At 34.4% G+C, this 22,994-nt stretch overlaps 3 protein-coding genes and 1 pseudogene across 8 annotated transcripts; 1 reads left to right on the forward strand and 3 right to left on the reverse strand.

The window, feature by feature from the left end:
* Positions 1 to 692: 692 nt before the first annotated feature.
* On the reverse strand, positions 693 to 4,603 carry LOC140813152 (uncharacterized). 5 transcript variants are annotated; one of them, XM_073171605.1, is made up of 10 exons: positions 4,428 to 4,601; positions 3,817 to 3,956; positions 3,457 to 3,570; positions 2,938 to 3,375; positions 2,413 to 2,810; positions 2,143 to 2,242; positions 1,925 to 1,984; positions 1,758 to 1,844; positions 1,386 to 1,514; positions 693 to 1,307 (listed from the first exon to the last, which is right to left on the reverse strand). In XM_073171605.1, exons 2-10 carry the CDS (start codon positions 3,892 to 3,894, stop codon positions 1,014 to 1,016), a joined length of 1,698 nt encoding a protein of 565 aa, XP_073027706.1. In that variant the 5' UTR covers positions 3,895 to 3,956; positions 4,428 to 4,601; the 3' UTR covers positions 693 to 1,013. The 5 variants fall into 5 exon arrangements, with proteins under 5 accessions (XP_073027706.1, XP_073027707.1, XP_073027704.1 ...); XM_073171606.1 differs by having other exon boundaries at positions 3,817 to 3,910; positions 4,176 to 4,601; XM_073171603.1 differs by having other exon boundaries at positions 4,176 to 4,601.
* Positions 4,604 to 8,529: 3,926 nt separating this feature from the next.
* On the forward strand, positions 8,530 to 9,713 carry LOC140811106 (fasciclin-like arabinogalactan protein 21; annotated as a pseudogene).
* A 442-nt stretch (positions 9,714 to 10,155) lies between these two features.
* On the reverse strand, positions 10,156 to 12,754 carry LOC140813109 (uncharacterized). Of its 2 annotated transcripts, XM_073171542.1 has the most exons (8): positions 12,636 to 12,754; positions 12,456 to 12,552; positions 12,222 to 12,360; positions 11,955 to 12,037; positions 11,101 to 11,235; positions 10,913 to 11,017; positions 10,639 to 10,776; positions 10,157 to 10,534 (listed from the first exon to the last, which is right to left on the reverse strand). In XM_073171542.1, exons 1-7 carry the CDS (start codon positions 12,707 to 12,709, stop codon positions 10,654 to 10,656), a joined length of 756 nt encoding a protein of 251 aa, XP_073027643.1. In that variant the 5' UTR covers positions 12,710 to 12,754; the 3' UTR covers positions 10,157 to 10,534; positions 10,639 to 10,653. The 2 variants fall into 2 exon arrangements, with proteins under 2 accessions (XP_073027642.1, XP_073027643.1); XM_073171541.1 differs by having other exon boundaries at positions 10,156 to 10,776.
* Positions 12,755 to 14,937: 2,183 nt separating this feature from the next.
* LOC140812253 (4-hydroxy-3-methylbut-2-enyl diphosphate reductase, chloroplastic-like) lies at positions 14,938 to 18,547 on the reverse strand. Its single transcript, XM_073170481.1, has 10 exons — positions 18,170 to 18,547; positions 17,808 to 18,004; positions 17,004 to 17,183; positions 16,770 to 16,901; positions 16,572 to 16,646; positions 16,388 to 16,493; positions 16,210 to 16,304; positions 15,790 to 15,975; positions 15,387 to 15,473; positions 14,938 to 15,294 (listed from the first exon to the last, which is right to left on the reverse strand). Exons 1-10 carry the CDS (start codon positions 18,429 to 18,431, stop codon positions 15,229 to 15,231), a joined length of 1,386 nt encoding a protein of 461 aa, XP_073026582.1. The 5' UTR covers positions 18,432 to 18,547; the 3' UTR covers positions 14,938 to 15,228.
* Positions 18,548 to 22,994: the final 4,447 nt, after the last annotated feature.

Below are 22,994 nucleotides of genomic sequence, written 5' to 3' on the forward strand. Positions count from 1 at the left end.
CACTTCCTTCTACTATATTTTGAAAAATTCTTCGTGTATTGAGTTTTGCTTCATAGAGACGGATTTTGATGCCAGTGAGTTGTACTAAAGTCATAATTCTTGAAGAAAGAACAAGAAATTAAGGGTATCAATTCAGACGTGTTAGGTGAGTTGGGTTAGATTGAGTAATAATATTATTCAAAAATTGATCAATCCGAACCCGAGACAACTTGAAAACACTCAATTTGAACCTGAATCAACACAATCAACCCGATTTTGATTTTTTTAAATTTTTTTTGAAAATTAAAAAAATTATATTTTAATTTAAACACTTAATAACAAAATCTCCCTCATATATATAATTCAAATTTGAAAGTCTAATTATAAAAAAATAAAATATATTTACTAAATCAAATAAACAATTATTTAAAAAAATGTTCAAAATAAATATTAAATTATGAAAATTTATGATATAAATATACAATAAATATTTTTTCAGAGATACAATATATAAAAATGTAGAAAATATTTATTTATTATATTTCTTAAAAAAAATTAAAATTTTGGCCCGAGTTGACCTGAACCCGACCCAACCTTATAATTTTTTTCGGGTCAGCTATCGGGTCCAACCGATCTGATCTGAACCCGAAAACCGCAGACCCAAACCTAATTTTTTCGGGTTGAACCGTGTCGGGTTGATGAGTCGTGTCTGATTTTAACAAACCTACAAGAAATGCTCATGAATTGAATAGATGGACAGCATATTGCAAACTAAAATACATGTGAACCATTTTGGGAATGACAGATGAATCACTCTAAAGCCATGAAATGAACACCCCTCGTTCTGATATTCATCCCACAAATCCGTCTTCATGCAACGATCTTAGATGTTCTTGGACTGCGATTTTCGCATTCAGAGGCACTCGGCTACAAATCATGATTCATCCATCATTCAAACAGGTCATTTTATTCAGTTCTATGTAACACAAAACAATCACTTCTCTAATGATTCTTCATAGGAATGCACACACATCTCACTTGACTAACTCATTGGATATCAGGAAACGGAAGGCGAAATTGTGAGGAATCCAATCGATCTTTTTGCAGTATTTTCCTTGCTGAAAACTCTTTCTCAGAGAATCGGGCATCGAAAGCTCAAGCATCTCTGCCACCCCAGATGGAGATAACCCCATTTCCTTTACGAAATACTCCACGTTTTTAGCTATGTGCAGCCTTTGATCTTTATGTTTCCTGATGTTCATTCGAATGTACTCTTCTTTCGCTATTTCTAGGTCCTGGAAAAGTTTCTTCGGCGTATATAAACGAACCTGGAATAAGTTACAGAGCGGATTAATGTATTCCCAAAACACAGAAAATTTAAACTTATGTAAATGGCTGCAGCTTACTAAAGGATCCGATTGGCATCCTGAACAAAGTGCAAAATGTAACCGAGGCTCTGGATTCATTATTGCAAACGATTTTCGAGGTTCTCCGGATTTAAACTTTGTCTTGGGGAAGAACCATGAGTGAAGCCACTGCAAGAAAGGAATGGAGTTCCATTAGGCCATGAAGTTGATTGTTTGGCAATATTTGCACGTTTAGGCCTTCACCCGAAAACAGAATGCCACTTTTCAACGACTCGTAACTCAAAAAATGGATTATTTTGAACTCAAATTCAGGTTGACTTGGATCGAGAGCTTGTTCGATCATTTTGCGTACAAAATCAAATAATACTTGAGCGAATTCAATTCATTTGCACCCCTACTTTGAAGTCATACCTGAGAAGGACGAGGCGTACGACAACCCAGTATCGAGCCTTGAATATTGTCAACGCTAATGATGTGGCCTCCTATGTTATATGCAGCCTGAATCCATAAGTTTATAACACCTTATAAAAAAAATTGAAGAATTGGAGATTAAGGAATGTGAGAATATAATTCACTACCTTGAGAGCTAAAGAGATCCTCTTTTGATTTCCTCTTGGAATCCCATGAACCAAGAATGCCTGCATCAGTATAAATGAGTTGCCATAGATTCATACATTGTAATTTCTAAAACAACTGAAACTTAACGGTTTCAGGACAATAATAAGAAGGAACAGATAAAGAACATTTGTCTGCTCGATTGAATTTTTGGTCAACAGTTCGGTTGTTAAATTCTTACGTGCATTACTATAGCGTTGTGAACGTTGATCCAGAATGCTAATTTCTCTTCGTGTTTTAGTTTTCCGGGATCGACTGTTGCCAACCTAGAAATGAGAAACCTGAAAAGAGCAGTAAAAACATTACGAAGCAAAACAAGCATTGTGTAAGACCGAATGGTTGTCGCAATATAAAGAAAACCATCTGCACAACTCGAATATTCGATGGCCAACATAGACGGCTGCAGACTCCAAAAAAAAAAAGAAATCAAAAGCTAAAGGATTTAAAGTACCTAAACTTTTGCAGCAAGACTTCAACAGAATTTAGCCTCTGGGGCTCTCGAACAATGCCTTGCACCTCGATGATGGAGCAGAAAGATCCACTAAAATCTTTGGATGTTTCAACTTGGAAAGGATTGTTCATCCACGAATTAGAAGATGGATTTTCTTCACATGATAAGCTTCTCAAGTGATGTTGTCCTTGTGAAGATAATTTACTCGGTGGCAATGTATGTGGGCTAGAATTTGATCCATGATTGAACAAAGGAGGATCAGAAAGGTGGCAGTATATTGTTGAGATGCACTTTATCATCTCCTCAGAAATCCAGTTGGGCGTTTCACGAACACGGTTGGGAAACCTTGAGCCGAGAAAATCTGCCAAACTGGCATTTGAAGTCGACTTTTGTGCCCGCTGGTGAAACGACACAAGAACATCAGGCCCATATGAATCAAAATTTGCAACGAAATATTGCCCGAGTAAGTACTAAGAATAGGTAAGATCATAACCAATGTTTTCCTGAGAATCAAATATTAATTACCTCTAGCATCGACAGGGGCAAGGAATGATAAGAGTCAACAGCCTCGGCAAAAGCTTCAAATGGAGGTGAGATTCTAAAGGAAGAAGCTGAATACTGAGACAATGAAGAATGGCTTCTGTCAATGCCACTATAAACAAGTGTTTCTGCTCCCAAGATGTCATCACATCTCCAAAGTGTATCGCCTCCTGGATTGTCGTTTTTTGCAGATTTGCTGTATCTAATGAATGAGTTTTCACTCGCCGATCCTAAATTGGTTCTTGGCAGTTCAAGAACCACGTAACCATTTGTTCTTGAATCGGTTTTCTGTTGTTCGTCCACCGTAGGTAAGGAAGATACCTTTTTGGAGAAATTTCGCCTATACATAGCTAGAAGATACTTCTCCAAGTACACCACTTCCATTTCCAAAAGGGCGATTTCTTTAATGAGATTCTCAGCTGGCTGGACATCAAAAAAGGTGGGAACCTGTGAGGATTTGAGAGAGAACATAAATATTTCGATGGTAAAAATCAAGAATAGAACCTGGGAAAGTGATTTATATGCAGGATCATCTAACAGAGGCTGGCAATTCATAGCCTTCTCAAGTGCAGATCGAACCGCTGTTTGGCTTTCTAGTTGTTTCTGAAGCTGTAATATCTACCCCAAAAAAAAAAACACGTCAAAAGTCATATTTTTTTTCATATTTCTTGGCTTAATATGTTCATATATTAAACAAAGCATTAAGATTTCATTTCTGCATAGAGCAGATTTCAGTTATCGGTCTTCCATGTGATTTTCCACATCATCGTGTTTTCCCAAAACATAAATCATTCATATATCGAATTGGGTTCAAAGATCAAAGGGAAAAATAGCAAACAAACATGACCCGCCGACGAAATTTACCTCTTCTATCAACAGATTTTGGGTCTCCCCCGGAGACAACTGTCTCTTCTTGCGTTCAAAGTTCTTCAGATTTCCCATAATCAAAGCATTTAACCTTTGCAAAGAAGTTGAAGTCTTGCCAAGTAAAACTTTATTTATCCCTACGCAATATCAAAAGAGTTCCTAAATACAGAAAATCTCAAATTTCACGCCTTAATAGTCTCCAAAATTACATTATTGACAATAAAAACATCGACCCACTTTCCTATTTTAGAAAACAATCCCATTAAAACTTTTTACCAATCTACATAGCAAGAACAATCAGCAAATGGAAACAAGAATGTGCATGAAAAGGAAATGGCAAAAAACAATAACAATACCTCTCAGAACCTAAAACGCAGCAAATTCAACCTGCATTTAATTTCAACTGATTTTTAGATTCATCAAAAGCATTAAATACAGATTCTTTGGAGTATAAGATTCTCCACAGTGGAACCAAACTCAGACCACTGCTGATACAGCATTAAATGTAGGAGGCAGATATTCCGACAGAAATTGACGAGTCCCTTTACGGAAACGTTTTCCGATGTAAGAAAGCTCCAAGAAACATTAATTTTGTGAAAACAAGAGACCTCAGCAAAAGGCGTTGATGCAGGGACTCGGAGAAAGACTGCTCAGTTTTCTTTAAAAAATCTTGAAAACCCGAGTCAAAATCTGATGTGTTTCAATAACCAATTGGGTTTTAAATCTGATTTTCTCGAATCAGATCAAGAAACTTGTGTCGTGGACGCTGATTTTGGCCTGGCAATGCAATGTTCGTACTAGATTTATTGTTTTTACATTATTCTCATTTAAAAAAAAGATAAAAATAAAAAATAAAATTTACCCCCATTATTGTCTATCTTATTTAGTTGATTTGATATCCATTTTCTGCCATTGGGATCTTTTAAATAAAGCATAATATTTCCAAATCTTTTTTTACTATTTGTATGTAATATATAATCATAAAAACTTTTGCGAAATCGGCTTATGAGTCCATTTTGTAAAACTGGTTTTGACTCACTCGACTCGACTCATTAAAAGTGCCATTTTTTAGAAAAAAATATTATTTTTATGATAATTATGGATATGTACAATTCGTCTTACGGATAAAAATCTATGAGACCGTCTGACAAAAAAATTCTCTTATATAAATTAGGAGGTTTTGATCACTTTAATCGTGAAATCCAGTATTAAGTATTTTTCATTTTTTGTCATTTTGACATAAAATATTGTTTTCCATTAATTAATGATAAATCTACACGTGCTAAAATGTTATTGACTTCCAAATCAACATAAAAACTTCTACTTGCTTCTTAAAAAAATAAAATACAATTTTATAATTGAAACGAAAAACAAATGAGTGGGTCTCATGTGAGACCGTCTCAAGGATCATAACATGTGAGACGGGTCAACCCTACCCATATTCACAATAAAAAGTAATACTCTTAACATAAAAAGTAATACTTTTCATGAGTGACCCAAATAAGAGACTCGTCTCACAATACGACCCGTGAGACCCTCTCACATAAGTTTTTGTCAAAACAAAAAAACCGTTGACACCAAACAGATATCACAATAGATCAATAAATTGGATTTAATATTTAGTTGGTATTTCGAATTGATACTTTATTTATCTACATGGCATCGAAATTCGATTTTCTTGGTTACTTCACTTGTCTTAAAAAGGCAGCCCACCTTGGCAAACTTTTGCATGCCCTGCGTGCGTTGAATTAAAAGAAGTAAAATCATTTGGAAGCATTACGAAAGTATGGCTCCAACATTTAATGCTTCAAATATGTACATTTTAAAGGTATTGAAATATACATGCAATAATTTTAACACATAGGAGGACAATATGCAATGTTTTTGAAATTCATATCCTCCACCAAGTAAATTTCACCCCGATTATCTCATAAATTTATTTCGTTTGGATAGCGATGGATTCGCCCTTGTTATGATAATTCAAAGACTCGTGATCTTCTTGTGCTCGCGATTTTCACCCGTGTAGCATGGATAAATCTATCTTCATATATTTGGAAAATGGGTTCTGATTTTTAGTTCATCCTCATGAATAAGTCATTTGAAAATATACATTAGTCACATTAGATTAGTAAAGCTAAAAAGTGGTGAAAAGGGCTTTTTTACATAGCAATTAGCTTTTGTACCTCAAAAGAAGTGAAAGTTTAAATGTCAAAACAAAAAGTATAAAGGAATGATTCAAGAAATAGGCTAATTTTAGGTATTGTTTTGCATGGCCTAGTCCCCTCAAGTCACAATAACAAAAAGAGATGCTAATCACAAAAGGAATCTACTTTTCATGTTTATGGTACTTGGTGGAAAAAAATTTGGTCATGTATAGGATTTTAATTCAAAAATTAACTTAGATGTTTTTTTATAAAAAAAAAGATATTAATTATAATTAGTCTCGAATTCTAGACATCATCTCAATTTAGAACATTGATATCAAATGAGCTCGATATTCTCAAAATGAATGGTATCGGTTGTACAACCATCAATTCTAGTTTTAGGCAAAAACTTGTGTGAGATGGTTTCACGGATCGTATTTTATGAGACATATATCTTATTTGGGTCATCCATGAAAAAGTATTACATTTTATGATAAAAGTATTACTTTTAATAGTGAATATCGGTAGGATCGACCCGTCTCACAGATAAAGATTCGTGAGATCTTATCACAAAAGACCTACTTCTATTTTTATTATAAAGTGGGAAGTTATACCATAAAATATATATGGTTAATTCCCTTATTTTCAACCAGGAAAATAATTAAGCCAAATTTAATTATTTATACTTTACATAAATAATCTCATTCTTTTTCAGTTGCCATATTCATTATATATTGCACAATTTTTCATAAAATAATCATTTTGAAATCTCTACTTTTTTAATAATATTGTACATCATCCACAAAAAAAATGTACAAAAATAGTATTTCATCACCTAAAAATTTCCCATTTTTCTAACATTTGTTTTACCTTAGTAAAAACTTTTAGCTCCATCAATACAAACAAACAAATTATTGATAAAGTAAAGATTATACACATATTTTAGTCTGTAAAATCCATAATATTGTTGACTTATAGGCCTTGAAGTCTGTCCACTTTAAGAAATTGATGCACTTTTTTGTCATTGCTGGTTGGTCCAAAATTAAAACAAAAAAGCAAATGTTTTTTTTATGGGATTGTTTCCAATATCTCCATTTGTTTAGCCATATTACCTGCAATTTTCTTGCAAGTCAATTGTAAGTTTCCAAAGAATCTTACAGACATGCTAGCAGCCTAATTTAATACACAGAATGCATCTGACCGCATCGATTATTTCACCATTAATAAGTTTTATTATTCGAACTCCAAGTCGTTGAAATTATTAATAAGTTTTATTTTGTAGGTTCTTGAAATATGGGACCCAAAAAAAAAATCATTGTTTGATTATAGTCTTGCAGATTTCATTTAATGTGGTCCTTAATTGGGGCGATCTTGTACTGATTATTGCGCAATCTAAAAATAATCATTGAAATAGTACGAGATATCGTATCTTTATTAATGAGATAGATTAATCATGTTTATATTTACAATACAAAAAAATAATATATTTATGAGTTAGACGCATCTCGCAAAATTGACTCAAAAGAACTTCTCACAAGAGTTTTTTGTGTAATTGAAAATTTGATTGGGACAATACACGTTATTTTCAATGACAAAAATTTATGCGAGACAGTCTCACGGGTCGTGTTTTGTGAGACAGATATCTTATTTGGGTCATCCATGAAAAATTATTACTTTTTATTGTAAATATCGGTAGCGTTGACCCGTCTCACAGATAAAGATTCCTGAGACCGTCTCACAAAAGACATACTCATTTTCGATTGTATAAAAATAAAATAATTTTTAACTGATATTATAGTTGTTTTTTTTAAATAAAAAAAATAAACAAAACTTAATATGATATTTCAGTTTCATTAAAAATGACGTCGATTCAACTCAATTCCGATAAATTTAAATACAAATACTTCTAAAATATTCGAATAAACTAGGAAAAAAATTTGTGTGAGACGGTCTCATGGGGTCGTATTTTGTGAAACAGATCTCTTATTTGAGTCAGAAAAAATATTAATTTTTATGCTAAGAGTATTACTTTTTATTGTGAATATCGATAGAGTTGACACGTCTCACAGATAAAGATTCGTGAGACCGTCTCACAAAAAACTTACTCATAAACAAGCTACCATATCAAGTAGATTTTTTTAAAAAAAATATTCCATTAAAAAATATTATGCAATTTTTACATCAAAAAATATTTTGTATATATAAGAAAAACTAGTCAATTAGAATCTTTATACACCCTAGATCACCAAAGTCAAGAATTTATTTATTAAATAAATATAATAATAAACCCTGGACTAGTCAAGCTAACAAAGGCCCGACAAAAAAAAACCTATGATCCTTATTGGACCAAACATAAAAGCCCAACAAGTGTGGAGAAGCCCAGCTAACAGCTGACGGTTACAAAGGGCATTGGCGATCGAGAAAATTAATTGAAACCAGAAGGGTAAATTCGTCAATCCGACAGACTAACCGAATCCTTCTCCCACCATTAGTTGCTTTATAAAAACCGAACACTCGATCGTTCATTCTCACTTTCGACTCATGCATTTCACACTCCACAGATTCAATGACTCTGCGATTCGTTCTCCTGCCTCTGATTATCTCCGCCGCAGTAGCCTTCGAAACGGAGACCAACGGCAGCACCTCCTCTTCACCCCCTCCGTCCGCCACATTCCAGCCGAACTCACACCCGTTCAATGCAGCTCTCGTCTCCACCATTCTATCTACTCTCGGATTCCAGGAATTCTCCACCGCAGCCTTCGCCGCCAACCTCTCCACCACCACTCCGATAACTGTGTTCGCTCCCTCCGACGCCTCGCTCCTCACCTGTCCTTCGTGTTCGATTCCGCTTCTACTGCAGGAGCTCTCTCTCCCAGGTCTCTATCCCCTGCATTTCCTGCAAACTCTAATATTTGGTACCAAAATAGAAACCCTAGCCCCCAACCGCTGCCTCACCGTCACGAACAATGACAAGGATAAGGTTTTCGTGAACGGAGTGGAGATCTCGCATCCTGATCTCTTCAGCAATGGTCTCGTCGTCATTCACGGTCTCCAGGGATTTGTCTCGCATCTCTCTCCTGTCTCATGCGACGTCGAGCGCATGGCGTCACTCTCTTTCCCTGCTCAGTCTCTCTCATCCAGGACCGTACCATCTCCGTCTCTGTCTATCATGCGCCTGATGTTGAAGGACACTATCCTCCGCCTACGAGCCACAGGATACAGCATCGCTTCCCTCGCAATGCGTGTGAAGTTTGTGCACCTCTCGGAACTGAAATCGATTACGATTTTCGCACTTGACGATGTCTCCATCTTTTCTGGAGAAGGAAATTCCTACTTGTCAAACTTCAGGTATCATGTGGTTCCAAACAGACGACTGACTGGGGCGGAGCTGGTGAGCTTGCCTTCAACCACGATATTGCCGACTATGGACGTTGAAAACAACCTGGTGGTAACCACCGCCGGCGGAGGTGGATCCCTGGCGCCGATGAGGATCAACTACGTGAAGATTACAACGATTGACCTATTGCACAATAGCAGGATTGTGATCCATGGTATCTCGTCGGGGTTTCCGCATATGCATACTCCTTATCTACCGTACGATCAGAAGGGAGCGAGTTTTCACAGATCGAACGGTCCAACTGTGATCACCCTGACGGAGAACATGGAACGTGCATGGTGGAAGCTGCGGTGCCAGCTAGCATGCAGTCAACTGTTGATAGTACTGAAGGTCATCATGTTTCTGAATTTTAGATTTGGCAACTGTATATAATTTGAGAGTACGTTACTGTATACTGTGTGGTGTAGGCTGGAGTTTTCTAAACCGAAAGAAGTTTTGATTGCTTATTCCTCTCTGTGATTGCTGGGCAATTGAACAGAATAATGAGAAGGTACGTATGCATCCAATCCACGAATAACTTTTAATTCTAACCTATGGCTTTTGAATTATTCCTACTCTCACTAAAATTGTTTACGATTTACATTCTTCAAAAGAACGAAAATAATCTTTTCCTCTTCGTTTTAGGTTCTCATATGTTGGTATATGATTAACCAACTGTTCAAAAAAAATATTTGGTTGATTGTCGAGTGATCAAGCATATTTTGCCACAAGATTGAGCTGAGAAAGATACTGTTAAATATTTAATATTCAAATCCAGAATAAGTTATAAAATCACAAAAAAAAAAAGAAGAAGAAGAAGAAAAATTTCAGGCCGCAGAATTATCAGCTGAAACCCATTCGAAAATAAACTCCCCATAAATGTTAAAATGTCAAGTGCGATTCTTGTGAACTATTTTTCATCTAAAATACAACGAGTCCTCCCAGAAAAAGCACCAAGAAGATTGAAGAACATATAATATTTCTAATTCCTTTCCACCATCTTGATGCAGCTGATTGCAGGACCCATACAGAACATACAAAAGTAGCATCGATAGGTTGGACTCATAGGCACCTCCATATCTCCAAATGTAAGAATACCAATCAAATGAGAAGCCACGTGATGTTATGCTCGATGTCAATGTCAGGGAAACCGCAAGATTGAAACAAGTATCAAAATACATGAAGCAATGATATCCTGAACATTTTCAAATATATGAAAACAATGCTTTGAAAGGTTAGATGACTTGTATCGGTTCAGTTCATTTCAAAGAGGAAAAAGAGCCAAATTATCATCTTTACCTTTAGAATCTGATTTCAAATCCCATCTACATCTGTTCGAAACAAATAGTCTTCGTCGTCTAATTCCTCATGGTAAAGAGTTATTAATGGCACACCAATCTTTTCGATATTTTCGATCTCATGTGATGATCTTTGGCCCTGAAAGATTATACTTGCTACTTATCAATCACAAGATCAGTTTGCATTCATGGAGAACTATGAAAGACATTATTAATCATAATTCACTGCCATGTTTCAGTTTAGCTAATCAGTACAGTATCTTAAAGGAACTAACCTTCTTCAAGATATAAATGAAATAATGAAATCCATCTCCGAATGTCCTCCATTCAAGAGACCACGTAAATGTGGGAGCATTAAAGAAACGACGCCTGAAGTGAGGCTACAGAACCAAAAATCTAAGTTTCATCAGTTTTATTGTTATGGTGGGAAGTAATGGGAATCATCGAGTTCTTTTCTTTCTACCTGACCAAATGTGATTGAAATGAAAACGCCGCAGGGTTTCAAAACTCGATGAACACCTTGGAGCAATGCCATAACCTTCTCTGTTGTTAGAGGTTCTGGGTTCCATGGATCACCCGAGTCAACAAACAATACATCCTATGCAACAAAAAAAAAGAGGCTCAATAAAGATTTTAAATTAATAAATAAAAAATGATGCTCAGTAAAAACTCCCTTTAAAATTAAAGGTTGAGGGACTATTAAGCATATTTGATGGGATGATCTAGAGCTGATAAAATAATATATTTTACAGTTTGATTCTATGTGCCTCATTTATCATATCACATGTACCAAACGGCCCCTTGTACGCTTGTTTATCCAGCAAAATGAACAGTTTATGCGAAAGGGGGATGAAGATGAAATTATTGAGAGGAGCCTAAAAAACCTTAACGCGTTCATGCTCTAATTTCATGTAGTCCAACTTGCTTAATCAGCTCATCCCCTACCAACCAAACCAATCCGATGAAGAACAGAATTGGATCGAGGAAACAAGATTGTTCTTTCTGGTAGCTAAGCCAGAAACAAAAAATTCCAATTTTTTTGTTTCTTCTTTAATAATAAAAAAGGCGCAAAATCCACGATCTTTACATGCGGTACAGAAATATGTTTGTGTGTACATATACACTTATACAAACTTAAAAAACTCTGATGGATTAATCGCCCCTGCCCATTCCCTCTAGCTCTCACTCATCCATCCATTTTTTCTTCATAAACCAAACCTACAACAAATATTCCTAATGATCTAATTCTATTATATACTATAAAAGAAAGAGATGATGTTCTTCTATTGACAAAGATGATTAATAATGCAAACTTACCATGGTTCCCTTCTCTATAACAACATCAAAACATTCATCTTCAAATGGCAGGTCTAACATGTCAGCTTCCACTACTTTAATTTCTTATAACAAGACAAGCCAAAATACAAACAACTTGAGAATTAAATCGCATCAGCTGTTAGGAACTAAATTCTTGTAATAAAACAATGAAACATTATCAATAAACAAAATCAAGAATTGGTTCAAGCCCTATGCCCTCAACTTAGTAGAAAAGATTTAAAAAAATGAATCCAAGATAAGGAACACCTTTAAAGCCCTTTGAAGATAATCGTTGCTTCATCTTCTCCACAGCAACTGGAGACAAATCAATGCAGGTCAGCTCGGTAATTCCATCTCTATACAATTCTTCACACAGCTGAGAGTTCCCACAACCGACCTCCAATACCTATTTTATTGGTAACCCAACATTAAAAATCATTCCTTTTTTTATCCCGGAAATAAGCTAGCGATTTCAGCAAATATATAAAACGAGAGAATCACCGAAGCATCGGGTTCAATTTCTTGAAGAATAAGATCCCGGAAATGAGAATAGTCTTTGAACCATTCGTAATGCTCTTCCTCGGCAAATCTCTGGTCCCTAAACTTCAATATTTGATTCACAGGTAACAAAAATGACTCAGTTACAATTCTTAAGAAGATACATGGAATTTCGCAGCTGACCAGTAGTGGCGGTCGAGGTACGCGGAAGCAGTGGCCGGAACGGCGTCGTATTTCTCAGGCTTCGGCGCATCCATCTTTCATCGAAGGTAATTTCCGGAACGGTGAGTGACAAACCTACATACTGTTTATCAATGGGCTTCCGAACAAAATTAATCCAAATTTTTAACATGTGGCCCAATCCAATTTCTTAAATGAGCCCATTAAGAATTGGAAATATTGGTTCGCCCCATAGTCACGCAATAGGTGTGATTTTTGAGTATGTTTGGTTGGAGAAACCTTTTTTTTTTAAAAAAAAAATAATGATTTTTTAAAACATAGAATGTTTGTCCATAAAAATTATTTTAAAAAAATATATGAAAATATGTTTTTTCTCCTTCTGTTTTTATTAAAAATAAAAATAAAAGTACTTTTTTCTACGTTTATCCAAATGTCAAAATTGCGTCAGTTTTTTTTTTTTTAAACTGAAATTATTTAAGTATTATTTTTAAGTGTTTTTATTATGTTCCTTTCAACTAATTATGTTCATTGAACTGTTCAAGTAAAAAACAAAACCTAAATTGTAGTTTATTTGGTTCGATTTTTTTTAAAAAAATATGCTCAGTTTTGGTTGCTAATTTCGGTTTCGGGTTTTTAAGAAAAACCGGAAATGGGCTGTTTTACATATAACATATATTTAAAATAGTTAACCATTTTATATATCATATGTTAAAATATTTAAATTGTATTAATGCAAAAAATTTAATGGATTTTTTCGTAATTAATTTATTATATTTTGATTAAATTACAAGTTTTATATATTTATCCAATCTTTGATATTTTTAGAGAGTTCTAGAAAATATTCAAATGTTTACTGAGAATTCAATATAAAACATTCAATTTAGTTTATTTTTTAATTTATTAATTAAACCATATAAACCAAAACCGAACCAACCAAATCGTCGTACAAGCAAACAAAGCCAAATATAAAATAATATGGTCTGTTTTCATATCAGATATTTGAAAACCAAAACCTAAACCGAATCGATCGATGTCCCTATTAATTCCCATCATCGGTCAACGTACAAGCTATCTATTAAATCACTCATGCAATGCCTTGTATCGGACTGCTAATCGTAAATTGTACCTAAATTAAACAAAAAGAGAGTCGTGAATAAAAAGTTGGCAATTTTGGTTACAATCGAAATCATCCGAGGAAGATAACATCATCAAATCTATCGAACTGATTGATCAATTCTTTTGGAAATGTCACGATGAAAAATGATTAAATAAAGCCGAAACGCCGGCGACATACACGACGCCGAAGTTGTCGAAGTTGACTAATAAATGAGCATTAATTTGAATTTTTAACTCTATCAGCTATAATTCAACCGGCCGTAGTCAATAATGGAATGCAATTAATTAAGTTTATTAATTACTTACCATCAAAATAATACATTAATCAATATGAATATTAAGACAATACTTGTCGCTGGATTCTCCGGTCTCCAAACAACAGCAGTAATAATTTATTTTGGAAGTCAACCTACAAACGCAAACTTCAAGCCTTCAATTTTGGCAACTTCTTCACGACTTTAATAATTTATTTATATGGCAAAATTTGAGCCTGTTTTATTTGACTCAAAAATAAAAATTCACAAGCTGTATATTAAAAAAAAGCGTACTAATCGATCATCGTAGGAAAATTTGCGATTTTGGCAATTTTAGTTGTTTTTTCGATGTAGCTGACGATTATGATGATGATACGTCGGTAGATACAATTTAATTGCAATTCTGGTCTTGCACTGTTAAAAATTATGATTTCGTCTCAGGTTTTAAACATGAAAATCGATTTTTAACTACGTAATTTACGAACCAAGAGTGTACGTATCTTTTCATGTCTCAGTTGATGTTGTACTATCAATGAAAATAGTTTGGACTCATTTTCTTCAGGAAAAGTACTGAAATAAATAATATCGGCTAATACAAATTTTATAGCCAAAGAACCGAGAAGAAACAAGTGTTTAGTTCATTCATAATTTTAAAAATTTATAGAGACGTCCTGTTTGTTTCTCTTGCATTTTGAGTTGACAAAAACTTGTGTGAGACGATCTCACATGTCGTATTTTGTGAGACATATCTCTTATTTGGGTCATTCATGAAAAAGTATTACTTTTTATGTTAAAAGTATTATTTTTTATTATGAATATAGGTAAGGTTGATCCATCTCACGGATAAAGATTCGTGAGACCGTCTCACAAGATACCTACTCTTTTGAGTTTGCGCCGCATTAGCCCAAACACAGATCTTTATATCACAACATAAAAACACCAAAAAATTGAATTGTTTGAAGCACAAAAGTAACAAACTCGGGCTTTCCATAACAAGGAAACATGCCGCAGTTCTCTCTCACAAATACAAATTAAATAGTGCAGGTACTTTTTTTATCAGTGAATATAACTACAGATAAACATATATACACATACATATATATATGTATTCGTTCAACTACGAATAGTTGGACAATAACTCGTTCCTCCATACCTCTTCTAGCCAAAATATAGGTTATTACGAGTAGCTTCCCAGAAAATCTACGTGATACTGGTTATAGCATGGTCTATGCTAATTGCAGCAATTCCCCGCGCTTTATCTCAAAAATTTTCGCTAGGACGTCTTCAACAGCCTAGCAAAAAAACATTTAATGCCCACGAAAAATAGATCAGCTGCAGCCCACAATCATTCAAAATTCTCGAGAGTTGAGCAAATTTAGCTTACCTTATCAGGCGTCGATGCACCAGAAGTGACACCGATTGTAATAGGACCATCTGGTAGCCAGTTCTCTTTCTCTACCAACTCACCATGCTGTCAAATGCAACTTTAAAATGTTAGAAATAAAAGAATATATTTCGTTATTATATGAGCTGGTAATAATTTAGTTATTGTAAGAAAGATTTCCTACCATATCTATCCACCATTTTCACCCACATAATTAAGTAATGATTGTAATCTAGATTAAGACACACCAGTAAAATTTTAACCCTTTGTGCATTTTGTCATGGGTTTAGGCTTTGATTAAATCTTAAGTTATGCATTCTCTCACTAAATTTGAACATAAAACATCAACGAATGTCTGCACCAGATAGATGATAACGAGATCGAATGGTCAGTAGAAGCGTACATTTAACTTGTAACTTATTTTGTTTCCGGGACCTATCCTTTTCTCGCTGTCGACCCAGTAAGACGGGATTCCACGCTCCTCTGCAATTTCTTGAAGATGCGAAGTGTTGCTTGAGTTCCAACCACCAACGACTAGTATAAGATCCAACTGCTCATCAACCAGTTTGAACATGGCATCTTGTCTCTCCTAAATATAACGGCTAAATGTCAGACAAGATGCACCGAACTGAATGGTTAAAGGACAATCATAAGCATTCTGTACTGTGTTTTACACACACAGACACACACACACACACACATATTCATAAACCAAGTCAACAAAACAGAATCGTTAGAGATAAAAACTCTACGGTTCTTCAAATCATATCAAGGACAAAAAAGTAGGTATGATATATTTAGAAAAAGAAGATATAGAATTTACTTGAGTTGCATCGCAAATAGTATTGAAACTTATGAAATGGTTGTTAAGATTTTCCACTCCAAACTTGCGCATCACGGTTCTCTCGGCTAATTTTCCTGTACGATAAAAGACCAACATCAATTCACATGCCACACAATACTAACATGTTGAGAAACTAAGACACTGGTTTGTAACTAACCAATCTCCTCTGTTTCACCCTTCAACATTGTTGTTTGATTTGCAACACCAACTTTTACAAGGTCTACGTCTGGATCAAAACCCTTGGACACAGCATATTTAAATTTCTGCAAAGGGAACAATCTCTTCAAATCTGAATACAGAAAATAAAGTTCAACTTCAGCAGCATAAGATGCCCAGCTTACCTCGAGAAACGCATCCTTGGATGACGAGGATCCATCAAGCTCGCCATTCAAAATATAATCACATACATATGTTGCCTGTAATTATTACAGCATTTCTAAAGTCACAACCACATGTGAACTACTTCTACACCAATCTTTTTTAATTTCTCTGTGATCGATAAAGAATATAGTTGAAATGAAGCACAAAATTAAACTTACCTCTGCCATATTCTTTACAATGACATACTTTCCAGCAAAAGAAGCAGTTGCAATAGTTTCTTCGTGAGAGTATTTACCATGGATAATAGACGTATACTCTCCCTTCTTGTGCTTTTCGACCGAAGTCCAAACCTGTAAAAAACAAAAGTTTAGAACTCGAGAGAGAGAGACACACACACTTTGTTTTGGATAAAGATGATCAATAGAACAAAAAATTTTATAGTAAAAAAGTACCTTCGACACCCATGGGCAAGTGGTGTCAACTATTTGCACATTTTTATCATTCAAAACCATCATCTCATCTACAGCAGCTCCAAAAGCAGGAAGAACAACAACATCCTCCTTGTTAACAACATCAAATTGTTTTTTTCCATTGTGGACAGGAACATTTTTCACGTCCATCTCTTCAAGCTTCTGTTGGTAGAAAGTCAAATAGCCAAGTTACTACCAGTTATTATCTTAACTCAATTTTCCCAAAAATCGAGTTCACAGGAGGTGACCCAAAAGTAATGCAACCCCATGAATAAGCCAAGAATCAGGGAATATATTCTGGATTTACATTCAAGGATACCCATGTAACTCGGCAGTGTACAGGAGATGCAATCCAGCAATTATAATTTTTCCCTTTGATAGTTATTAAGTTTTATTTCTTTCTACAGATGATTTTACCAATAATAATAAAAATAAGAAAAAGGAAAGGAATGCACTCAATATTTTTAGACCAATATTACTACATATCACAACGCATCAAACACAAAAAATAATCTTGAACAATTCAAGCACCACAAAAATGTTCCTCGACGTTGATTTTGTTGGTTCAACGTGATTGCCATCAAGCAACCTCGAAGGCAAAAAATCACAACCAGAAATTGAATGTTTGTTTTCAAGAAAATGAGGGAAAAAGAGTGATTCGGAAAGGTTGACCTTACGAAGTGACCACATTTGGTGATGTTTCCTTTCAAGCACTCATTCATATCAAATGACACTAAATTTTGTACCAAAAGCCATTCTGCAAGTAAGAATTCAAGGAAAAGAAACCTGATTAACAGTGGGGTTGTGAATAATTTCGTTAGTGATCCAAATCTTCTCGTTGGGGAACTGTTTTCTAGCTTCGTATGCAATCTGGACAGCTCGCTCAACTCCCCAGCAAAATCCATAGGCTTCTGCAAGCTTCACGGTAACATTTCCCCAGGTGTACTTGTACCCATTCTCCTTCAATTTTTTAATGGTATCGCCTGAAATTACTCCAAAAGCATGAATCAATACGAAATCCAGGTAAATTACACAATGGATCTGAAGTAAATTAGGAACAAAAAAAAAAAACACTTCCCACCATCTTTCATCAGAAAGAGTAAGAGCATGAAATAATGCAAAATAAAGGAAATTTCAACGCGACATACTGGTATATTCTTGACCCATTCGCTCGAGAGTCTCCTCTTTATGCCCAAAACCCTTGCGATTGTAATTCTTGCTCCTAGTCAAGTTGTGGCGAAACACCTTCGCATCAAACTCCGACTCCACCGAGGCGGAAGACGACGGGGCAGCTTCCCCTGCCGCGGTGCACCTGACGAATGCCGGCTTCCGTTGCCTGAATATTCTGGTATCCGGCGAGAAGAGGTCGGCACGGGAAGAGATACGAGAGAACTGCATAGAGATCGCCATAATGAGGTTGCAGTTGGCTCAGCGCGCACGTTAGTGAGAATGCAAAAAATGTGCAGAGTTATCAGGTTGGTGTGTAGTGTTCCTGTGGCGCAATATAGCCTGGCTGCACTCGTGATCCTCGAATGGCATTTATTTATACTTGCTTTGTTTGGATAGCGTATTCAATTTGGCGCTGTCCTATTTTGAAGATTCAGCATTGCACCAAAGTTGATGCTCATTTTTCTCCAATGTTTTGTTTAAACTAGGTCTCTCGTAGGATGATCTTACGAATTTTTATCTGTGATTTAGGTTAATCCTGCTGATATTTACAATAAAATGTAAAACTTTTATCATAAAAAAATAAAAAAATTTCATGGATGACCCAAATAAGAGATGTGTCTCACAAATACGACCCGTGAAACCATCTCACACAAGTTTGGGCTTTTTATTATTATTAAAATTACTTTTTAAAATAGACACACACGATATAAACCTTATTAAATAAAAAAAATAAAAACAAAATAAGAAAAATTAATTACAATATATAGCGTTAATTATTATGAAAGGTAGATTCTACGTATAGCTATCTTCAAATTAATAATACAATATAAAAATCGACTTCATTGGAGACGGACATATCGACTTTTTTAAGGTAGTAGAATGATTTGTTATAATTCGGTCTCAAAACAAAATATTATCTTGAATATTAGATTTTGATATCAAATGAATTATAAATCATGGATCGAACGATCTAGTGAGAAGAGTTGTTTATTGTTAGTTAAAACGTTTGATTTTATATTTATTTTTTAAAAAAGAAATATATAAATATAACTGGTATATTTCTTGACCGGGCCATTACAAATAAATTATGTTGAAAATGTTGAATTATTTTAGCCGTCGAACTGAAGCACGGCAATTTCTAGACAGTAACCGGAAAAAAATGTTAAATAAATAGGGTATTAAAGTCAGTGATTTCGGCAGTAATTGGTTAATTAAGTTTTTGAAAAAAAAAATTATTTTTATTGGCATACTTTTTATTTCAAATTTCGTATTTTTTAAGTTTTTATTTGGTTATGATTTGTTTTTTCATTAACAATTACTGATGGAATATAAACTTTTAATAGTTTATCTACTAATTATGAGTGCATTTTTTGGATTCTAAAAGGGATGGAAAACAAGGGGGATAATACTATTTTTGTACCTTCTTTTCGATTATTGTCCAATTCTATATATGCGAGTCACAAAAACTTGACTCAGTCGATATGTGAAATCTTAACACACGTCTTTTACGTTCATGAATGAACAACTGAAGTTTGAAATTTACAAGTATCAATTATATAATCCAACTTATGTGAGAGATATAACACTCTTAACATGTTTTAAAAGAGACATCTCGGATTCAAAACCCGATTAAAAAAACGAACAAATAATGTGCATAACACACATATGTACCTACCATGTTTGATTTCAGTGAATTGAAGACCAAACATCTGACGCAAGTGCGAGTGATTTCAGCGCACCTCTTGATTAATGGCATGGTCTTCATGAGTTTCCTCGCACTTTCCATATATATATATATATATTATTACATTCGCACTGTTTTTTTTTTTATTACTATCTTACATTAGGACAACGAATTGCAACGACCACTTACCATTTTATCAGAAGTTATGACTTATGGTAATGAAACAACTCAAATTTTTTAAGTTATATTACAATTCAAATCACTCTCCTGACATGAACAATTATCAATACTAGTTACTATGCACACGCGTTGCGTGTGTTTATAAATTTTTTTATTATTATCGATGGTTGCGTGTGTTTACAAATTTTTTTATTATTATCGATGTACTAAATTGAAATTTGACAAATTTTGGAAGGACTAAATTTATATTTAATGGTTGAAATAAAAAAAATAAAAATAAAAGTGTGTGTTGAAATTAAAACAAAAAACAAAAAACAAAAAACAAAAAACAAAAGTGTAATATTAGTATCATATAAGGGTAAAAGTGAAAAAAAAAATTGGTGTCCTCTTTAGGTAGTTACTATGAGGTCCTCACACTTAATAATATAGTATAGATTTACCAACTTAACAATTGCACTCCCTATAATGAAAAAACCGAATGCTCGACATTAGATTTGATATCAATTATAACATTGAGTATTTGTTATTTTATCAAAAATTATAGATGATGAAAAATCCAAGTTTGCTATGTTGCCCACATGAAAGGATAATCCAACGTCTTTTTTTTAGCGCTTCGTCAATTTTCAAATTTCAATATAATTTATTCTCTTATATACTAATAATTAATAGAATATATTTGTGGCACGAAAACAAATATTAAAATACATATCTTGTTCTAATATAAATTTTCTTTTTCTCCAAAATATGATTACGGATGTAAATGAGCCGAGCCGAGCAGTAGCTGGCTCGGGCTCGGCTCGTTTCATTATTTTCTCGGCTCGGGCTCGGGCTCGGCTCGAGCTCGTTACGAGCCTCGGGTTTGAAGCTCGGGCTCGGCTCGTTCGGAATTTATGAAGCTCGGGCTCGGCTCGAGCTCGGCTCGTTAATGGCTCGTTTATCTGTTTAATGAGCCTGGCTCGGGTTCGCTAATAGCGACGGGTTTTGATTAAAAGCGTCGCTAATAGCGACGAGTATTGACACAAACGTCGCTACTAGCGACGGGTATTTACAAAAACGTCGCCGATCTGGATCGGCGAAGTTTTTCTTAAACTGTCGCCAACAGCGACGGTTATGCATAACCGTCGCCGATCTGATCGGCGACGTTTTTCTACAACTGTCGCAACTAGCGCTAGTTACAGACATCGTCGCCAAAAAGCGATGGTTATTTTAGACCGTCGCTATTATCGCGACAGTATGTCAAACCTGTCGCCATTAGCGACGGGTTTTATAAAACTCGTCGCTAATGTCGCGACGGTTTGAACAAAAACCGCCGCTAAATGTTTTGTTTTAAATGTTATAATTTGCTGTATAATCGAAAAAAAATTAACAAAATTTGAGAAATGTAATCATATTATTAATTTGCAAATAATAATACAAGTGTTTCATACAAAATAAATCAGCCATGTAGCGCTACATCTCCTCCTGTGCTGTTGATTTAAAATGAATCAAATTGAATTTTCTTAATGTAACGTTGATGAGAATAACGAAAGTTAATAAACTTATATGGAGCAGGTGGAATCGCGTGTCAACGAAAGATCCATCTGCATGTCGATGTGTGTGAACGTATAGCTCCCATGACGTTGGATCTCTGCCATGTCGTGCTCGCTAAAATAAATTCAATAATTGTAAAACATTAACATTTATAATTAATGAAATATATATTTTTCCAAAGTACAATTCAATAAATGTCACGAACATCGTCGCTCGAATATTGAACATCTTCTGTTTCACTTTCGTTGTCGTACATAACATTAACATCGACTAGATTTTGAGACGATAAAAGAAATTGAGTTGAGATGTCATGAGGTCCACTTTCGTTGTTTTGAAATGCATCGTTCGCATCAATTTGATTATGCTCAGTATTTGGCTCAACATCAGTGACATAAGCTCGCCTACGTAGAGTACTCACATGCATCCAATCTGATTCTGCTCTCTTCGTTGTTGGATAAGTCAAATACACAACTTGCGAGGCTTGCGTAGGAAACAGAAATTGTTCGTAGTATCCAAGACTCTTTTTTCGATTGACATCAGCAAGTTTGTACTTTTTATTAGGAAACACAAATGGTTTGTAATTTCGTCTAAATATGGTTTGTTCTGACATTTTTTTCGATTGTAAGGACAACATATATATCTATTTAATAAACACTCAGGATGACTAAGTGCAAATGTTATAAACGACTCTAAACTAGGGGTGAGCAAAAATTCGGTTAAACCGATTTAACCGACCGAACCAAATTAATTCGGAAATTCGGTTCGGTTAATTCAGTTAATTCGGTTTCGAAATTTTCAAAAATCGGTTAATTCGGTTAATTCGGTTCGGTTTCGATTTTTGTAAAAAAATATCGGTTTAACCGAATAATTAAATAAACAATTTTGATTTTATTTTATTATGTTTTAAATAAAATTTATAATATTTTTATATTTAATATTGTATATTATAATTAATTTTTTTAAATTTTTTACGAATAAAGTGTTTTATTATGATTAAAATAGAATATTAATTATTAATTTTATATATAATTTTTAAAATTTTAATTTTTTTAGAATATTAATTATTAATTTTATATATAATTTTTAAAATTTAAATTTTTTTTAAAAAAATCGGTTAATTCGGTTACCGACCGAAATAACCGATTTTAATTCGGTTAATTCGGTTACCGACCGAAATAACCGATTTTAATTCGGTTCGGTTAATTCGGTTTTTGTGAAAATTCGGTTCGGTTCGGTTAGTCTAAAAATTTTCGGTTAAATCGGTTTTCGGTTAATTCGGTTCAGTTTTTAACCGAATTAACTGAATACTCACCCCTACTCTAAACGCGACAATTTATAGACAGTTTGCTAAAACCCTAAACCCTAAACCCCAAAACCGTTGCCATCAGCGAAGGTTTATATTAATCGAG

Source organism: Primulina eburnea, chromosome 14, assembly GCF_022965805.1.
Source record: "Primulina eburnea isolate SZY01 chromosome 14, ASM2296580v1, whole genome shotgun sequence".
Taxonomy (NCBI): Eukaryota; Viridiplantae; Streptophyta; class Magnoliopsida; order Lamiales; family Gesneriaceae; genus Primulina; species Primulina eburnea.

Coding starts and splice junctions, on each gene's coding strand:
- LOC140813109 (XM_073171541.1), bottom strand. CDS start 12,709: ATGGATGCGCCGAAGCCTGAGAAATACGACGCCGTTCCGGCCACTGCT. Junction 12,361..12,455: donor AAATTGAACCCGATGCTTCG/GTGATTCTCTCG, acceptor CCAATAAAATAG/GTATTGGAGGTCGGTTGTGG. Junction 11,018..11,100: donor TTTCAATCACATTTGGTCAG/GTAGAAAGAAAA, acceptor TTGGTTCTGTAG/CCTCACTTCAGGCGTCGTTT.
- LOC140812253 (XM_073170481.1), bottom strand. CDS start 18,431: ATGGCGATCTCTATGCAGTTCTCTCGTATCTCTTCCCGTGCCGACCTC. Junction 16,647..16,769: donor TTGTAAAGAATATGGCAGAG/GTAAGTTTAATT, acceptor TAATAATTACAG/GCAACATATGTATGTGATTA. Junction 16,305..16,387: donor GGGTGAAACAGAGGAGATTG/GTTAGTTACAAA, acceptor TTTATCGTACAG/GAAAATTAGCCGAGAGAACC.
- LOC140813152 (XM_073171605.1), bottom strand. CDS start 3,894: ATGGGAAATCTGAAGAACTTTGAACGCAAGAAGAGACAGTTGTCTCCG. Junction 3,571..3,816: donor AAAATCTGTTGATAGAAGAG/GTAAATTTCGTC, acceptor TTTTTGGGGTAG/ATATTACAGCTTCAGAAACA. Junction 2,243..2,412: donor GTCTTGCTGCAAAAGTTTAG/GTACTTTAAATC, acceptor TGCTCTTTTCAG/GTTTCTCATTTCTAGGTTGG.